The sequence below is a fragment of the Peromyscus californicus genome, unplaced genomic scaffold (genome assembly GCF_007827085.1).
Source record: "Peromyscus californicus insignis strain IS unplaced genomic scaffold, ASM782708v3 Scaffold_6__1_contigs__length_162567912, whole genome shotgun sequence".
Classification (NCBI taxonomy): Eukaryota; Metazoa; Chordata; class Mammalia; order Rodentia; family Cricetidae; genus Peromyscus; species Peromyscus californicus.
This window is the reverse complement of record NW_026294584.1, coordinates 63,808,233-63,826,063: the sequence shown is the minus strand read 5'-3', so window position 1 is coordinate 63,826,063 and position 17,831 is coordinate 63,808,233. Positions and strand designations below refer to the sequence as shown.

The window sequence follows — 17,831 nt, the reverse complement described above, 5'->3', positions numbered from 1 at the left end:
TTTATTCCTTCCTTTCATTGTGGACACCTTTCATTGCTCTTTCTTGTCTAGTTATTCTGCCTGGGACTTTCAGCTCCATGATGAATAGAAGCCATGAGAGAGTAAACCTTGCTTTGCACCTCATTTAAAGGGACGTTTTCTGTAGCAGTTTCCTCCATGATTAAAACTTTCTGTCATGGAAGGAAGCTCATTAATATACAGATGTTAAAAGAGAGGTCAATCTAAGGGGGGGGGTGAAACATTTCATCCCTCAGGGACACTCAGGAAATAAACAACTCAATAGTCTCAGGAAGTCCCTGAAGCTGACCAGGGTTACTCGGTCCTGCCTTTCTCAAGACTATAGCAGCTATAAGAATGGCCAAGCCACTTGGGAGTGACTCAGGCCAACTGAGTTACCTGGGAAAGGCAATCTCCAAGCTGTTGAGACGTCTGTAGGTTGCACAGTGAGCTCCAGGTTTCCAGCTTTTGTGATCTGTCATCCATGCTGGGGTGGGCTTTTGTTGAAGCAGCTGTCTTTGAATTAGTTTTGCTTTTGTGAGCATCCCCTCACCCGCTGACTTGTGAGTAAGACCACTGAAGCTCCTTGGTTTACCAAGTTGGACTCGGGTGGCATCCTTACTTTGGTCTGGCATCGGTTCCTTATCTGGGGTGAGTAGATGTTTATCTCCCCAGGAACAGTGTCACACAACAGGAAGGCTTTCTCATTTGTCACAGTTGAGTTTCATGTTAGTTGTGGACTTATCATATATGTCTTTGACGGTAATAATTTTTAAAACTTACAGAGTCTAGTATGGTACTGGATGCAATTAGGTAGCAGTTTAACATAGACAATAATATAGATGAGAGATTTAAGAATGATTATATTTTTCCTATCTGGCATTTTACCTGGTATAAGATGAGCATATAAATAACACTTTAGATACTCATAGTCCAGGTGGGATGAAGAACTCTGGGCATGCTTGTATCTCGGGGTGCCTGAGTCTTCTCTCTTGATAACCTCTCGGCTTGGACTTGGTATCCAAACTTGGAAAAAGGGGAATAAAGTGAGTCCACTGAGCCATTCCTCTTTTGGATAAGATTGGCCTTGAGCTGAGAAAAGGTATGTATGGAAGTAACTGTGCATTTGCGAGGCTCTTACTCTGATAAGTAACAAAAGATGTGTGGTCATCAGAGTTCCAGAGTACGCCCGGGTGCTGCAGAGGTTTGGATGACAAATGCCCCATCGAGGTTTAAGTGTCTGAGCAGGAGGTCCTCAGTTGGAGGTGGTGTTTGGGGAGGTGGTGCAGCTGGGGGAAGTATGTCACTGGGGGCAGGCTTTGAAAGTTCATAGCCTCTCCCTACTTCCAGTTTGCTTCCTCTGCTTTGGGTCTGTGCTTGAAGATGTGAGCTCTCAGCTTCCTGTCCCTGCCACATGTCTTCCCCTTGCTGTCCTGCCTCTCACCATGATGGGCCCTTGGCCCTCTGTAATCCTAAGCCAAAATAAACTCTTTCACTCTTAAGTTGGTTTTGGGCCTTGTGTTTTATCACAGCCACAGGAAAGGAACCAACACAGGAGCTATTGCTGACAATTGGATTTTCAACAAATGGACTCTCCATGTCAATAAAAACACACACCTGTGTTCCTTAGTCATGATTCCTTTATAGTCTTTGTTGTGAATGGAGCCTGGGGCTTTGTACACGGTAAGCAAGGGCTCTACCACTGAGCTACATCCCTAGCCTTCTCTGCAATGATTCTTTGGATACAAATCTGTTTTGATTTTTCTAACAGGATTTGAAGATAACTTTATTGCCTCTGGTGGACTAAATAAGAAATTCTCTGAATGTTGTCCATTCTTTCTAACGCAAGAGTGAGGCACGAGACAAAAGAATCAAGAGAAATTACTGGCGCTAGGGGTCACTCTCTGGGTATGTTATTTAAAAAACATGTATCACAGGGTGGTTTGCCTAGGCTCCTCCGGTATCTCTTATTTTTAAGGATTTATTTGAATTAAAAATTATGTGTATTTGTGTGTATGTGCATAAGAGTGTGAGGGCTCTTGGAGGTCGGAAGAGGGCATCTGACCACTGAGCTGAGTTACAGGCAGTTTTGAGCCACTCAGCTTTGGGGCTGTGGTATGAACTCTGTCCTCGCCAAGGGCAGTATACATTTTACCCACCAGCCCCTGCTGACCCCCTTTGACTGATTTCTGCTTTTCAGTGCTGGGGACTAGACCAAGAGTCTCAGGCACATTGTGTAAGTGTGGCACCAGCAAGCCACACCTCAAACCCCCAACTTCTTTTAGTCTCCAGCCTCCAGAGCCTGCTCTGAGGTGCCTTTCTGAGTTATGGATGGCGAAAAAAATCCCAGGGATGATTCTGGGGTCAAGTTTCTAAGGAGACTTCTCACTGAGAGATCTATAAAACCATGCCTATGAATAAATGGGAGTACCAACCACATTTTCACCTGCCTTCCATTGCAGACCACATCTGGGCAATTTTCAGGGCTCACTATTTTGAGCTCGCCAACTACATCATCTGAATGGGAGCTGAGCTCCTTCCCATCACTGTCCTGATGGGCAACGACTTCCAAACTACCACCTAGGGAACTTGGCTTCTACAGCACTGTCTGCCAAGTATCCCGGGAGGATGAAGAGGCAGCTGTACACACACTGCCCCAATCACAACAGCACATATACTTGGATTCCCAAGCGACTCCCGTACATGAAAACCATGGTACCCACCCCTGTGAAGGGTTAGGGCAGTGGTTCTCAACCTGTGGGTCACAATCCCTTTAGGGGCTTTCACAGATGTAATCTAAGAGCACGGGAAAACACAGATAATTACTTTATGATTTATAATAGCAAAATTAAAGTTACAGAATAGCAATGAAAATAATTATATGGTTGGGAATCACCACAACCTGAGGAACTGTATTAAAGGGTCACAGCATTAGGAAGGTTGAGAACCACTGGGCTAGGGGGTTGGGGTGATGGGAACACGGGGACTGGCGTGTGGAGTTACCTGTCTGTGGAGCCAAGCTTCGCTTTCATCCTCGTGTTTCTGAAACGGAATTGGAGCATTAGAAAGGGACTTCTGTTTGTTTGCATGCACTGTACAGAGAATGATTTAATTTCATCTACATGGTAACTGCGCTCACTCGCACAGAGTGGCCACGGGGGCCTCTCAGTGGAGAGGTAATCCCTGTTCTTCTCTGTGTCCCATATTGTGGCTCACATGCTAGCACAAGTGTCCTCGGGCAAGAAAAATGCCACTGCCCTTAACAAGCAGTGAGCAGCCCTGCGGAAGCTGATGGCATTTCTAACACTTGGTGGTCACTGGTCACCATTGGCCAGTCTGTGCCCATTTGGCAGCCACACTAGCTGGGCGTGTTTCTACATGGCTATCACCACTGGTCAGGGTGTCCCTTTAGGGGCAAGCCTCAGGTGCTGCACTGTTTGGAACCGGTGTGTGTGTGTGTGTGTGTGTGTGTGTGTGTGTGTGTGAGTGTGTGTGTACGCACGCGTGTGTGTGTGTGTGTGCTAGTGGACACTGTGAATCAAAATTCCAGTTTACAGTTCCAAGAAACAATCATGGGAAACCAAGCCAGGTAAAAGGGGTCATAGCATGTATGAAAGTTGCTCTCCAGAGCTGTGTGCAAAGACATACAAACACATCATGCCCAAGCACCAGATGACTGCTCCTCTCAGTTGCTGTCACCTGAGGGGCCACCAGCATGGTGCTTGGTCTTCACCGCCTGTGGCACTGGGAGTGGCCACTCCTTATTCACGGTGGGCATATCAGGACAGGCACAGAAGAGGTGGACATTCAGCACAGATGTCCAGCCCTGAGCCCTGCCTCGCTCACCTTCTCCTCCAGCAAGCCCATCAGAACCACCCAGAGGAAACATTGACCCAATGAGGTGTCAGAGGCAGGGACAGCTCACTGTGACCTCCTAGAGACGCCCCTGCCCCTCGGCAGTGTGCTGAGAGCTGCCTGGTAGAGCCCATAGGTCTAAGTGAACCTACCAAAGACTGGTGTTTCTTGCTAGAAAAATAGAAGCGTAGGGTCAAAACCGTTTCTGGAAGATCTGCCTGGAGTCTCACTTGGTCTTTTAAATTCAATGTGAGGTGACTTTCTTAGGGCTATGGCTCAGCAACAGAAAGGAGAGTCTGCTGCTCTGGCCAGGAGGTAAAGGTACCCTGGGCTGCCTTTTGCTCCTAGACATACTGCTGGTCTGCCTAGACCTGCCTTACCTGAGCTAGGGCACCTGACTCTGGGGTGTTGGACAGGGGAGGGTATGCTTGGGCTGAGTACTTGTAGCTGGATCAAGTCTTGGGCCAGTCCCCTCCTCCTTTGAGAAACAGAGAATGAGGAGAGTAGTGTTCCTAGCACAGCAGTGGCCAGTGTGAAGGGAAACAGCCCCTTGCCTGTGAGGACCCCCAAGGCTGCTGCTCTGATATGCTCAGGGATTTTGTAGCAATATCTGACTTGTCCACCAGGTGGCACCAAACCAGAGGCTGGACATAGCATCAATGACAGGGTTCAGCAGGGTTTCTCATTTCTCCAGCCCAAGGGGCTCCAAGTGATTGGGTATTACCTTCCATGCTGTGGCCACTCCTCCACCCCCTCCTCTATCCCCGTACCTTAGTGCAGACACCTGTGGTGGCATCACAGAGGGTCAGGATGGACACATTCTGGGCCCGGTTCAGCCAGGTCACCGCAACCTTGGTGCTGGTGGCCCACTTCACCATGGTGATGTAATACTCCCTGAAAATACAAACAAGAGTGTGAGCAGGGGCAATGGACACCAGGATCTGGTCACACTCCACTTCTGGATTCAGCAGCCAGTGAGGGTAGGTGTGGGGTTCTGAAACAGGGTCATCCAAGAACACATGTGGGTCCAAGCTCCTTATGGAAAGCTGAGTGTCAGGGTGGTCAGTTAACCCTCAGCACCTGCCCTTACCAGCGGGGCCCTGAAACTGAAGATGGGGACACTGGAGCGCCCCACCAGTTTTGAGGGGGGTGTCCCATGCTCTCCCTGGGGCTCTACTGACTTCAGTTTCACATCACAGGCCTACAAAAGGCACAACTCTACACAAGCTGATGCATTGGGTAGGTGGGGTGAAGAAGGACCTGGCAGAGAGTCAGGGGTGAGTATTGAGAGTGAGGGAGCAGGGGCCTTGAGTGAGGGGCAGTGCAGGGGATCCTCCGAGGGTTAAGCTTCAGAGGCTCTGAGGCTGGGCTATTGAGGGTTCGGTTCTTTTCTTCACTCTTTAAGGAAAAGGTAGCCAGGGTTAGGGACAATGGCTCTGGCCCTGGGCTTCGGTGAACTTGGTTTGATGTCACATGCTGGATTTTACCCAAACCTGAAAATAGCACTATGCTCAGAGTGGCCTGATGTTAATATTGGGGGTGGGGGTGGGGTGGGGTGGGAGGCTTGTGCTGACGAATTCTATCGCTCAGGACTCTCCAAAGCTGGAGTGCCCCACTTTTCATCAAAAAGGAAGAAGAAAATGTTAAGAAAGTAAGTGCCCCAAATAGGTATCCTCAGGTGACTTCCTAGAATGTTCTAGAAGCCACTAACATGTTCAGCCGCCTGCCCGTCCTCTATAATGAGATCTGCTGTTGAGGATGAACACTCTGTGTTCTTACCAGATCTCTTATCACAGGCAACAGTGGCACACTCACCAGGCACCCCTGGTGAACTGGAAGTGGCAGAAAGGCCTGAATAAATGGGCACTTGGAGCCAGGCCTCCCTTAACCAGGAAACCCAACGGCTGATTGTTGCTCATTCCCCAAATCGACCTGCTGATCAGTTTTTAGTCATTGAACTGATACACAGATCGAGCACACAGCCTCCAAACAGAAGGTCTGGCTCACTGGGTAGGGGTGAGAGGGGCCCTGGAACTGCCCCACACAGTCCTGGGAACCTCTGAAGGCCTTGTGGGTAAGGAATACATCACATCTACATTCAAACAGGAGGCATTTCTAGACACAAGCAACTCGCATGATTTTAACCTTCTGTGTTCTGAGATTTCTAAAACAAGGCCACTTCTGTTCATGCCATCTGCTCCCCAGCCTGCAGGCCCAGTGGATCTGGGCACAGTGTCTACAGGGTCTGTACCCTCCCATGTCCCCTGTCCTGGCACCCGCTGTGAGAGGCAGCATGTCCTTCTAGCTACATACCCCAGTGGTATGCTCCTGTGTCTCACAGCCTCTTGATGGGGACTGTCCTTCTAGCTACATACCCCAGAGGTGTGCTCCTGTGTCTCACAGCCTCTCGATGAGGCATGAGAAAATTGAGAAAATGCCCCTACCAGATTGGCCTTCAGGCAAGCTTGTGGTACATTTTATTGATTGATAATTGATGTGGGAGGGCCCAGATCACTGTGAAAGGTATCACCTACAGGTTGGTGGTTCTGGGTGCTGTAAGAAAGCAGACTGAGCAAGCCACAAGGAGCAGGCCAGTATGGAGCACTCCACCATGGCCCCTGCTTCAGTTCCCGCCTCCATACTCCTGCCGGAGTTCCTGCCCTGACTTCCCTGGATGGTAGATTAAGAGCTATAAGGTGAAATAAACCCTTTCCTTCCCAAGTTGCTTTGCTCATGATGTTTCATCACACCAGCAGAAACCAAAACCAAGACATCATATAAAAGGGTCAGGCCCAGGAATGTGTGCCCAAAGTCCCAGTACTGGGGGTGGGGGGCTCCCTGGGACATGTGGTCAGCCAGTATGAACTAGCAAGCTCCAGGTTTAGTAGAGACTCTGTCTCAAAAAATTAAGATAGCGAGTAATTGAAAAAATACCTGATGCTGACTGGCCTCCACACACATGTGTACACATTTGCATACATGCATGTGTGCACACACATGAATTCACCTCCATACTCACCCATTTACCCTCACATACTTGTGCACACACATGCGCACACATGTACTCACTGCTACATGTATACATATACACACACAGATGGAGGTCAGCAGCTTGAAAAGCCCTGGGGATGAATGTGTGCTGATGACCTCCTGGGCATTGCTGTGCACAGGCAGTCAGGGAGTGGGTGGGAAGCCACGTATAACCATCTCGTACTGCCAGCAACACTACTCCTGTGGGGGATGAAGGAGAGAGATCGAGGGCTCTGGGAGGATTGCCTCTCTCATGGCCTTCGCACTAATGAGGGACCTGTGCCTGTTTCAAATGTTGGCACATTCACTCTGCACCTCTTTGGCTATATAAAAATTCCCTGCACTAGTAGCCAAAGGCAGTGGCCCTTATTCCAAACTTCCTATTCCTGATTTATATATGAAGTACCGGAAACAGACGGATGAACACAACCTCCCTTCTGGAAAGCAACTCATCAGTGGGACTTGTGGAACAGTCACCAAAAAGTGTCCTCAAGCTGTATGCTATGGGTGGGACTGGGCTGGGCTGGGCACTTCTGGAACAAGTCATCAAGAAGTAACACCACCCCTTGATTCAGGGCTCAGGGAACATGGCAGAAGAGGGGGTAGAACATAAGAGCTGATCGGGGAGGGGAGTTGTGGAATGCTGACTTCTGGGCGCGATGATGTTGCAAACACCAGCTCACAGCAGCTGTGCTTGCCTGACAAGATCAAGCCAGCCAGCATCCCAGCTAGGGGAGAGGCTCCCACGTCCCCATCCTTGGCAGATAAACTATTAGCCACTGAGGGCTGGGAGGGAGTCACTCTGGGGATGTGACTGTTAACAGGCAGCCCATACCCCAGTAGATAGCCACGTATGCTTGCACCTACGGGCAACATAAATCAGACTCGGGGTTACTGGAAACAACATGAAAGGACATGGACTCAGGAGGGTGACAGTGTGGGGGCACTAGTGGGCGCTGGAGGGAGACAGTGGTGGATAGAGACGAACAAAATACATTGTATAAACATATGGAGTTTTCATCAAACTATAGGTCTCTATTTCCAGCCCTGCCCCTCATCAATGTCCTTTGAATGTGTGTACATGCTTTGGTAGACAGATGCAGTGCTATGGAATGAAAAGAAAGCAGGAAGCAGTTAAAGGAGAGGACAAAGCTAGATGGGAAGTGTAACCCTTCTGAGGAAGTTGGGGCTGGACCTGGCACAGAAAGGATGTAGCTTGTTTGCTGAATCCTCATCTCCTCTCAATAAATTTTCTGGACAAATGTCCATGGATACAGTATGGGATGCTTCTTATTCCGGTGGCTCAGCCAGCTTTGTTGAACCTGTTGTCAACATTTGCATCTGGAGTTTCCATCTCCTTCAGGCAAATTTCCAGATTTCTTTGAGTGCTCAAGGAGCACACTTCTATTTTATTTTATAGGAGTATCGCCCAGTGCCTACAGAGACTAGAAGAGGGCTTTAGTTCCCCTGGAACTGGAGTTACAGATGGTTGTGAGCCACCATGTGGGTGCTGGGAATGGAACCTGGGTCCTCTGGAAGAGCAGCAAGTGCTCTTAACTGCAGAGCCATCTCTCCAGCCCTAGGTGCTTCCTGAAGCCTGCTTCATGGATGCACTTGTGAGTGCCGAGAGTGTATTCTCATGTCACTACCTCACTGATGGCAGAAGAGTTCTTCTTTTCACCCCCTTCCCTCACAAAAAATCATTCTGCTGGACCCAAGTTGGAAAGGTTTCTGATGGCCTCTCCATGCTAAAGGATGCTCTTCACTCACAGTTACTCTAAGAGCACCCAGGGCAGATGCTGTGGATGGCAGGGTTCTACTTAAAGTAAATTGATGGGCAGGCACTGACTCATAGGTTGGGTGGAGGCTGGATGAGCAGGCCTTTAACTCCAGCTCAGGGACTGATGTTATGGAGGGAAGCAGGCTCTGCCTGGGAGCCTATGGGAAGGGCACTTGCAGTCTGGCTAAGGAGGTGCCTTCAGCTCAGAGCACGGAGGAGCTTGCTGGTGAGCAGTGGATGAATTTTTGATTAGCCCACTTGTTTACCATAAAATATGAACGGGTATTGTTTTTCTCCCAGGGATTAATGTGCCAAGTCACTTTTTGGTATTGCTGATTCTGGCACAGGCTCTGACAGCCTGTGGCAATAAAGGGCAAAGGGAACAAAGTCTCGTGACACAAAGAGCTTGCAGTTAACTCTTAAAGCAATGTTTATTTCATGGACCAAGCTGGAAGAGAATGCACTGTGAGAGGGCAATTTGTTTGTAAAGAGATGCGCTTTAGTAGAGGGCCGCTTTGAGCAAGCTGCCATAACACTGAGCACAACGCTGCCTGCAATGAAGTTCACAGTCCTGTCTGGGTCTTCCTCAGAGTCATCATGCAACTATTAAGATGTACGCAGGCCGAGGGCATTGCAGAAAACAGAGAAGTAATACATTCAAACAGATGGCTATTCAATACCTCTCCATACTTTCTCTTTCACTGAGATGGTTCTCTCTTTTTGTGAGAAGCAGGTTTACCGAGAACACACCTTGGCACTTATGGGTTCTTTATTTAACAGTTAATGATGCAGCAGTGAAAGTGTCCATTGTAGAGGAGTGACAGAGTCATTTTTTTAAAAAAAATTTATTTATTTATTATGTATGCAGTATTCTGTCTGCATGTATGCCTGCAGGCCAGAAGAGGGCACCAGATCTCATTACAGATGGTTGTGAGCCACCATGTGGTTGCTGGGAATTGAACTCAGGACCTCTGGAAGAACAGGCAGTGCTCTTAACCTCTGAGCCATCTCTCCAGCCCCCCAGAGTCATTTTTATGGAAGCCCTCTCTGTATTCTAGTTTAATGTAGTCAAAGTCTATCGGTTTGTTTATCATACTGTCCATCCATCTATCCATCCATCCACTCATAATACTCTTATCTGTCCATCATCTTTATTCATTTATTGTCATCTAATTTCCATTTATCCATCCATCCATCCATCCATCCATCCACCCACCCACCCACCCATTCATCCATCCATTTGCTAACTCATCCAATACACTTGCTCAATTAACCTATCCATCTTGTATCTATCTATCTTCTCTCATTCCAATCCATCTTTCACTTATGTATTAATCTATCCATCTTGTCATTTATCCATCCATCCATCCATCCATCCATCCATCCATCCATCCATCTACCCATCTATTCCAATCCTTCCAATCCAATCCATCTATTTAGTCATCCAATCCATTTATTAATTCATCCAAACCAATCCATCCCATTCATCTACCTTCTACTGTCCACCAATCTAATTAATTCCACACATCCTTACACCCTTCCAACCTACCAATCTATCTACTACCCATCTATCTACCCATCCATCACACATCTATCCACACAGGCTCATATATCAACCTATCCACTGTCCACCAATATGTATTAGGCATTTCCTGGGCAAATTACCAGTGTCATATGAGGGCATGCTGAGTGTTTTCTATGTGTTCCTGCAGGTGCCCTTTGCTTCCTCCATTCTGCTCTGTGTTTGTGTCAGGGCTCAACTGTATGGATGGTGTGATGGTCTGAATGAGAATGTTCCCTTATACCCTCATATATTTGAATGTTTGGTTCTAGCTGGTGAACTATTTATGAAGGATTAGGAGGTGTGGCCTTGTCAGAAGAAGTGTGTCACTGGGGGTGGACTTTGAGACTTCAAAAACCTATGCCAGGAATAGTTCCGTTCTCTCTCTGCTTGTAACTTTTGCATCATATGTGAGCTCTTAGCTATTGCTCCAGAGCCATGCCGGCTTGCCTGCTACCACATTTCCTGCCATGGTGATCCTGGACTAACTCTGAAACTGTAAGCAAGCCTCAATTAAATGCTGATGTAACTAAGACAGATGGCATCAGGGTTCTGACTGCCCGATAGGGGACTGTCAAGAGGTTAAAGGGTAGGGAGAAAGATGGTGGTATTTATTTTTGTGGCTCCCTCCTCACAGTCCTCCATCAACCAAAGTCCCAGCCTATTGGTAGCTTGCTCCATTTGGCTCTCTCTGCTCTTGTGACCCAGTTAGAATATCCCTCCCCCTTTCCCCAGCACTGAGATGACAACAGAGCCCCTGTTGTTATAGGTCATGGGCACTACAGTCTCCTGGGGTCTCCTGGTCCAGCTCACTTATTTTTAAGAAGCAGCTTTGTAATACTGTGGAGTTAAGCACATTTGAGGGTTGTCTTTTCTCTTCTGGAGCACAGGCTGGTATACAGAGGGATTAAGATATGTCTGGTCACAGCTGTCCCTTTTGACAAATGCCTCACCAAAGAAAATGTTAGCCCTTGAGGGTAAATGCTGGAGTCTTTAACATATCAGGTGAATTTCTGAGCCCTGTGGACTCTGAACCTCAAGGACTCAGGTCCCTTTTTCACAGATGAAGAACACAGAGAGTGACTTCTGAGGCACAGCAAGATCCCTACAGCTCCCAGAGAGGGCATCGCTGATGCTCAGCCTGACACCAGCTTCATGACACTGTCTTGTTGCCAAGGAAACATCTGCACTTAGTCATGCTGGGCTGTGAATAGCCTGTAGACACCTGCTTGCTGTCAAGGCTACTTGAGTAACTCTTCACATCTTCCCTCTGGGAGGGTGGGAGGAGGAGGTCTGGTGTCTGGCTTTTGTCTCCTCTTTCAAATTCCTCCACTCTGGCCGTGACTCTAGATCATATGCTCAGCTCCATCCTGATGCCACCCTGTCCATATCCACCCTGGCCACTGGGAAGTTGCTCACTCTGATCTGCTGGGGTCCACTGAATACATATGGTCTTAGTTAAGGTTTCTATTGCTGTGAAGAGACATCATGACCATGGCAACTCTTATAAAGGAAAACATTTAATTGGCTTACAGTTTGGTGCTTACAGTTTCAGAGATTTATGGCAGCATCAGGCAGACATGGTGCTGGAGAAGGAGCTGAGAGTTCTACATCTTGATCCATGGGCAACAGGAAGTGAACTGGGACACTGAGTGGAGCTTGAGTATAGGAGACCTCAAAGCTCACCCCCACAGTGACACACTTCTTCCAGCAAGGCCACATCTCCTAATAGTGCCACTCCCTTTGGGGGTCATTTTCTTTCAGACCACTACACATACCTTCCATACTTGATCTTAAGTTAGTGTTCTGCTGTGGCTGACTCGGTGCTCACAGTGCCTGCTGGCTGACTCGGTGCTCACAGTGCCTGCTGGCTGACTCAGTGCTCACAGTGCCTGCTGGCTGACTCGGTGCTCACAGTGCCTGCTGGCTGACTCGGTGCTCACAGTGCCTGCTGGCTGACTCAGTGCTCACAGTGCTTGCTGGCTGACTCAGTGCTCACAATGCCTGCTGGCTGACTCGGTGCTCACAGTGCCTGCTGGCTGACTCGGTGCTCACAATGATCACTGTGCTTGCTCAATACCTCTGCTGTGTCAATCCTTGTCAAGACCCTCTGTTCAATACAGGGCCTACAGTCCTGCTTATCACAACCCGAGTATGCATGGAAAAGCAGGGCCTGCCCACCCAGTGACTGCGCACTTACAGACCTCATCAGAGCCCATGGGCCATTCATTTCCCTTGCTCACCCAACTTCTTTATGATGCTGTGGTCCTCTGCAGGCCCTGGCCCTCGGAGGAACCTTTCTTTTAAAGATTTATTAATTTATCATGGAAACCTTTCTTGTTTCTGATGTCACTTGCTCACTGACTCCCAAGTCTGGAGAATCTCCCTATACAAGGTGCTTTCTTCTGCTTAAAAAACTCTTTATGGGTATGGGTATTTTGCCTGCATGAGGATGTGCACTATGAGTATACAGTGCCCACAGAGACCAGAACGGAGCATCAGATCCCCTGGGACTGGACTTAAGGATGGTTGTGAGTTGTCAGGCAGGGGCTGGAATTGAACTTGTGTCTTCTGGAAGAGAAGCAAGTTCTCTTAACCACTGAGTCATCTCTTAGGCTCCCTGAGTTGCTTTTATGAGATGGTCACATACTGTTTTGTTGGTTTTCCCTGGTATGAGGACTCCAGTGTGACTATGCTTATAAGGCATTGGGACAGCCAATCTCTCAGATGGCCTGTGGGCTCCTTACCCCTCGGATTACAGTCACCTTCTCCTTCCGAGGCTGTGGATTCCTAGGAGCACTCCACCAGGCACAGGGTCCTGAGAGGAGGACATGGCTATGCTGGCTAGCTCTTTGGCAGGGCTCATCATAGCAAAGATAGAGACTTCCTGGGAATGGGGTAGTCAGCAAGGCCCTTGGCCCTCAGCTCAGAAGACAACGTGCTGCAGCTGTTTCCTGGTGACAGGAAGAAACCTGCTCACAGAGGAGTCCTTGAACAAGTCTGCTTTTCACTTTTCAAACCTTCCCAGTGTCCCTGCCGGTGGCACTGAGAACATCGGGCCTGCAGTAAGCACTTTGAATATGTGTCCTGACCATGACAATCTGCGGGGACTTCAGGGAACTCTGCTTCCAGCGGGACCTGAGAGCCAGGTAGGAGCTCAGGTGGCAATGGACTCCAGCTTTAGAGACCCAGGCCTGGCCCTGTAATGGATTAGGGGTGTCTTTAGCAGTCACTTGCCTTGTTTTGGGTCTCTGTAAGTCATGGTTTGTGTGTGTGTGTGTGTGTGTGTGTGTGTGTGTGTGTGTGTGTGTGTGTGTGTAATGTAAGGGAAGTGAGGAGCCTTTAGAAGCTCTAGAAGCATCAGGACCCTTGAGACGGGAAGGCGGTAGGAAGATGGAAGCAAAACACTGACCTGCTGTTGGCAGACAGTGGGCGTTCATCCATTCTCCCATGCCTCAGTGCATGCAGACATGTTTAAAGACACACTGCAGACCAGATTCTGTCAAGTCCTGTTCTCTTGCAGATACCCTCAAACCGGTGTACTGGTTTGCTATCTGTGGCTCAGGGGAGAAGACTAGCTGTCACTCCAGCCCTTTGTGTTCACCATCAACCGACTCACCAGCCCTGTGACACAGCCTGGAAAAAAAACCTCCTCCAGAATGCTGCCGACACACTCAGATGTCAACGCCTCTTTGTGCTGATGTCTACTCTATTCACAGGCCTGCCATAGAGCTCATCATTCACTACTGTCTCCCGACAACATCCTCAGGATGCCCGTGACACCCGAGTCATAGCAACGAGCACCAGACTTTCCCTGTTTCTCCCCTGAAGATGCATCTGAGGAGACTTCTGAGACTCCAATTTCCAATTTCTATGAGCTAGGCCTTTTAAACAGTGAAGACGCCTAATCCCGTTGTTGGCAGTGACTCCGTGAAAGCGTTGGCAGTGAATTGACAAAGGTTTCTCACTGCCCAGCCTGGAATGAATACGTTGTTCCCATCACCAATAAGAGTTTCCCACCTTGCGTAGACAGGACCCACCACAGTGTGGCGCTGTGTCTAAACTGAAAAGGAGGAAGGCCGGGTTTCACACGTGGGTTAGCACAGGCTGTGCTATGGGTACTGCGTGTGGAGGAGGAGCTGGCAGCAGAGAAGGCTTGCCAGTGTCAGCTGCTCAGGAAACAGAGTTGCACAGCAAGAGTACAGTACAGTCCATGCTAGATACACACTCACATACGCTCACAATCTCTGCACCGCTCCCGGGAAAAACAGGGATCTGTATCTACAATACATCCCTGTCTCTTATTCCTTATTTCCATCTATATCCAGAACCACATGTCTATCCATGTTTTTAAATATTCCATAATTTAAAAAAGATTTATTTATTTATTTTATGTGTATGGAGTGCTTGTATAAATTATGTGTGTCCCAGGGCCAGTCTCAGTTTTCCTTGACACAAGTTTCTCAAGATGACTCTGCTGCTGGCAGGTTCCTGAGGTGTCTGTGAGGTGCTCTCAACACCTCCACACGATCCCCTCTCGCTCCTACATGTGGCTCCTGCCCTGTTTCTTCACAGCCCACAGAAGGGTGCTGTCACAGCTTTGGGGACTGTTCATTCCCATGGGGACTCCTCATTGCTTAAGTGCTTAATGCAGTACACGGCACCTAGGAAAATGAGGGCATGGGAGCCACGCGGAAAGACTCACAGAGAAGCCAGGATGGGCGGAGGCAAAGAATGTTGGGGAAACTGAGGCAGTGCCTGGTGTCTTCTCTGCCCTGTGTCTGCCTGCTGACTGAAGGCCTGCATTCCCAGGACTCCTGGTTACTTCTTCCTCTATTTTCAAGGGCATTAAGATTTCTTAAAATCGTATGTGTGTGTGCATGAATACCATAGTGTACATGTGGAGGTCCAGAAGACAATTTTTGTGAGTCGGTTCTGGATCAAACTAAGGTCTTTAGGCTTCATTGTAAGCATCTTTACCCATAGAGCGCATCTCACAGCCCCACCTCAAGGCATTTAAAAAGTCCCCTTTATACCCTGCATAATGCAAGTGTCTTATTTCACTTTATAATTTTAAAGTATTACTCTTTTTATTTTTTTTTTTGTCTCTGTATATGCATGCCACATGTGTGGGGATGCCTATGGAGGCCAGAAGAGGGTGACAGAGTCCCCTGGAACTGCAGTCACAGGTAGTTGTGAGCCGCCCGACTGGTGTGCTTGGAACCAAACTCCTGGTCCTCTGGAAGAGCAGCAAGCACTCTTACTCACTAGCCATTTCTCCAGCCCCCCATTTCACTTTTTCTTGATGGAGGATGTCACCAATGTCTAATGCTAAAACATTAGCCTCCATCCTCAGAAAAGAATCAGCACAAATGAAGAAATCTACCTCAAAATTCCATGTAAATAGGAACTTTGGTTCTAATATTTAAATGAACTTACTTATTCAGCAAATGTGTCCTGAACTGAAATAGCACACCACTGCCTGTTGCAGAATGGTAGCATAGATGTGTGTGTGTGTGTGTGTGTGTGTGTGTGTGTGTGTGTGTGTGTGTGTGTGCATCCCTGCCTCAACCATTCCACATTGCAGTGGGGGGCAGAAACTGGAACAAGTCGATAAAGAAAAGCCGACTCTCCAGATCCCCTGGCTCTGAAGGGGAGATCAAGTGACCTTGAGCTCTCAAAAAGGGCTGGGCATAGACGATCCTAGTGATGGACTTTGGGGGCTTGCTACAGTGATCCGTCCAGTAGAAGGTTTGAGTGGCTGAGTGTTTAGGCTGCCATAGAAGCTGTCCTTTTCCTCCATGAGGAGGGAAGCTGCAGACGCTCTGAGCAGGGGCCTCGTGACCCGAGGTGGCTCAAATGTCACTCTAGCTACTGTTTGCAGATGCAGTAGGTAGGGAAGCAGGAGAGTGACAGGCCATGGGGGCGATGCTGCTAGGCAGAAGGAAGGGTGTGAAGGAGGAGCAGATTCCTGCTGCAGTCAAGGGCAGTCAGGTCGCTGTTCAAGGTGAAGATGGAGTAACCCAGACCAGGATGGGAGAGCTGTAGGGCCTGGGTGTAGGAAGGGGACCAGGCATTCCAGCTTACAAAAGACTGTCCAGTTTCAGATGCCATTTAGAAATGGTTGGCGACCTCATCCAGCCCTCCTGCAGAGGCCAATGAGATTGTGCAAAATCATGAGGAGCGTCCCTTCCTGTGTTGACTGCTTTTGACTGACTGGGCAACTTTCAGTCCTGTTGGTATAGGAGAATCTTCTGGACTCTGCCTGCTGGACCAGCAGGAACCCAATAAGTTCAATGCTATATGTCTGCCCAGTGTTCTCTAGATATTTAGTTTCTCAAATGGCACCTGGACCCATTTGAATACTTCCTTGCATCCTTTGTTAACTCTGGAGGTAAATTAAACATTCAGCTCGAGCCCCTGTCTCACCTGGGAACCATAATTTGACCACTTAATTGATAATGCCCAGAGGTGATGCTAGACAGCCAGTTAGCTACATGAACATGAACTTCTTTGACTTTTGAGGGGAGAGATGTGGCCTGCAGGGAATACTTACAGCCAGGGGATTGATGACTGCATGGGTGAGGGCTGTGCTCCCTGCATCACTTCCTAGAGTTTCCAGAGCTACCCATAAGACTGCACACATCTGTGATGGGCACCTCCCTCCATTTGACAGAGGAGGGAACAAGCAAGAGAGGCTGGAAATGGCCGAGGCCGGGGGACTGAATCCACTCAGTTGGCAGGGAACCTCATTTCATACCAGGGCTTCTCTGGTTGGAGCTTTGCTGATGCCAGGAGACCTCCTCCATTCATGGCTAGGGGTAGGGAGAGAGGGATCAGGGTGGACTCAGGACTCCGGGATGCATAGGGCAGCCCCACAACAAGACTCATCAGGCCCAAGATTTTGTTTGTGTCAAGGCTGAGAAATTCTGGTCTAGCCTGTGACATGGTTATCTCCAGACAAATGGCCTCTTCCATACAACTTCATGATTCTTCTCAGGTCCACAGTTGTTTACATGTTTATAAGGCTTTGCCTGATGTCTGTTTCACCCTCTACACTGTAGGCTTCATGCTCACTCACTACTAAATTCTTAGTTCTGGGCGGAATGACAGGCAAATACTGTGTGCTCACACTGAGACTGCATTCTGATACATCTGTGTGCCTCTAGCAGGGCTAGACAGATGGCTCAGAGGCTAAGAGTGCTTGCTGATCTTGGAGAGGACCTCAGTTTGGTTCCCGGCACCCACATGGTGGCTCACAACCATCTGTGACTCCCATCCCAGGGGCTCTGGCCCCATCTTCTGGCTTCTGTAGGTACTGCATGCATGTGGTGCACATATGTCTATGCAGGCAAAAACACTCACATGCATGAAATAAAAACAAATAAATTAAAAAAAATCTCAACGAAGTGTGACAGAGAATCAGTAGGTGGAGTGGCATCTGTGTTACAAATTTGTGTTACTCACGAAGCGTGTTATTGCATTTAGCTTAAGAAATTAGAGCAAGCAGAAGACCTGAAAGCCAGCCTTCAAACTTCAAGTCCTGACTGCAGCTAATTTTTCATTGTCCTTGAAGCTAATCAAGCCTGTGGAAACAGCATCACCAAA

General features: G+C 48.5%; 1 protein-coding gene across 6 annotated transcripts in view; it reads right to left on the bottom strand.

The window, feature by feature from the left end:
* The window catches only part of Dpp6 (dipeptidyl peptidase like 6), an 883,656-nt gene that overhangs the window by 70,504 nt on the left and 795,321 nt on the right, over positions 1–17,831 (bottom strand). For all 6 annotated transcript variants that reach the window (XM_052721907.1, XM_052721909.1, XM_052721906.1 and 3 more), the window contains exons 11-12: positions 4,623–4,746; positions 3,001–3,039 (exon numbers count right to left, since the gene is read on the bottom strand). In XM_052721907.1, the coding sequence (XP_052577867.1) occupies positions 3,001–3,039; positions 4,623–4,746 (163 nt within the window). The remainder of the gene's footprint in view (positions 1–3,000; positions 3,040–4,622; positions 4,747–17,831) is intronic.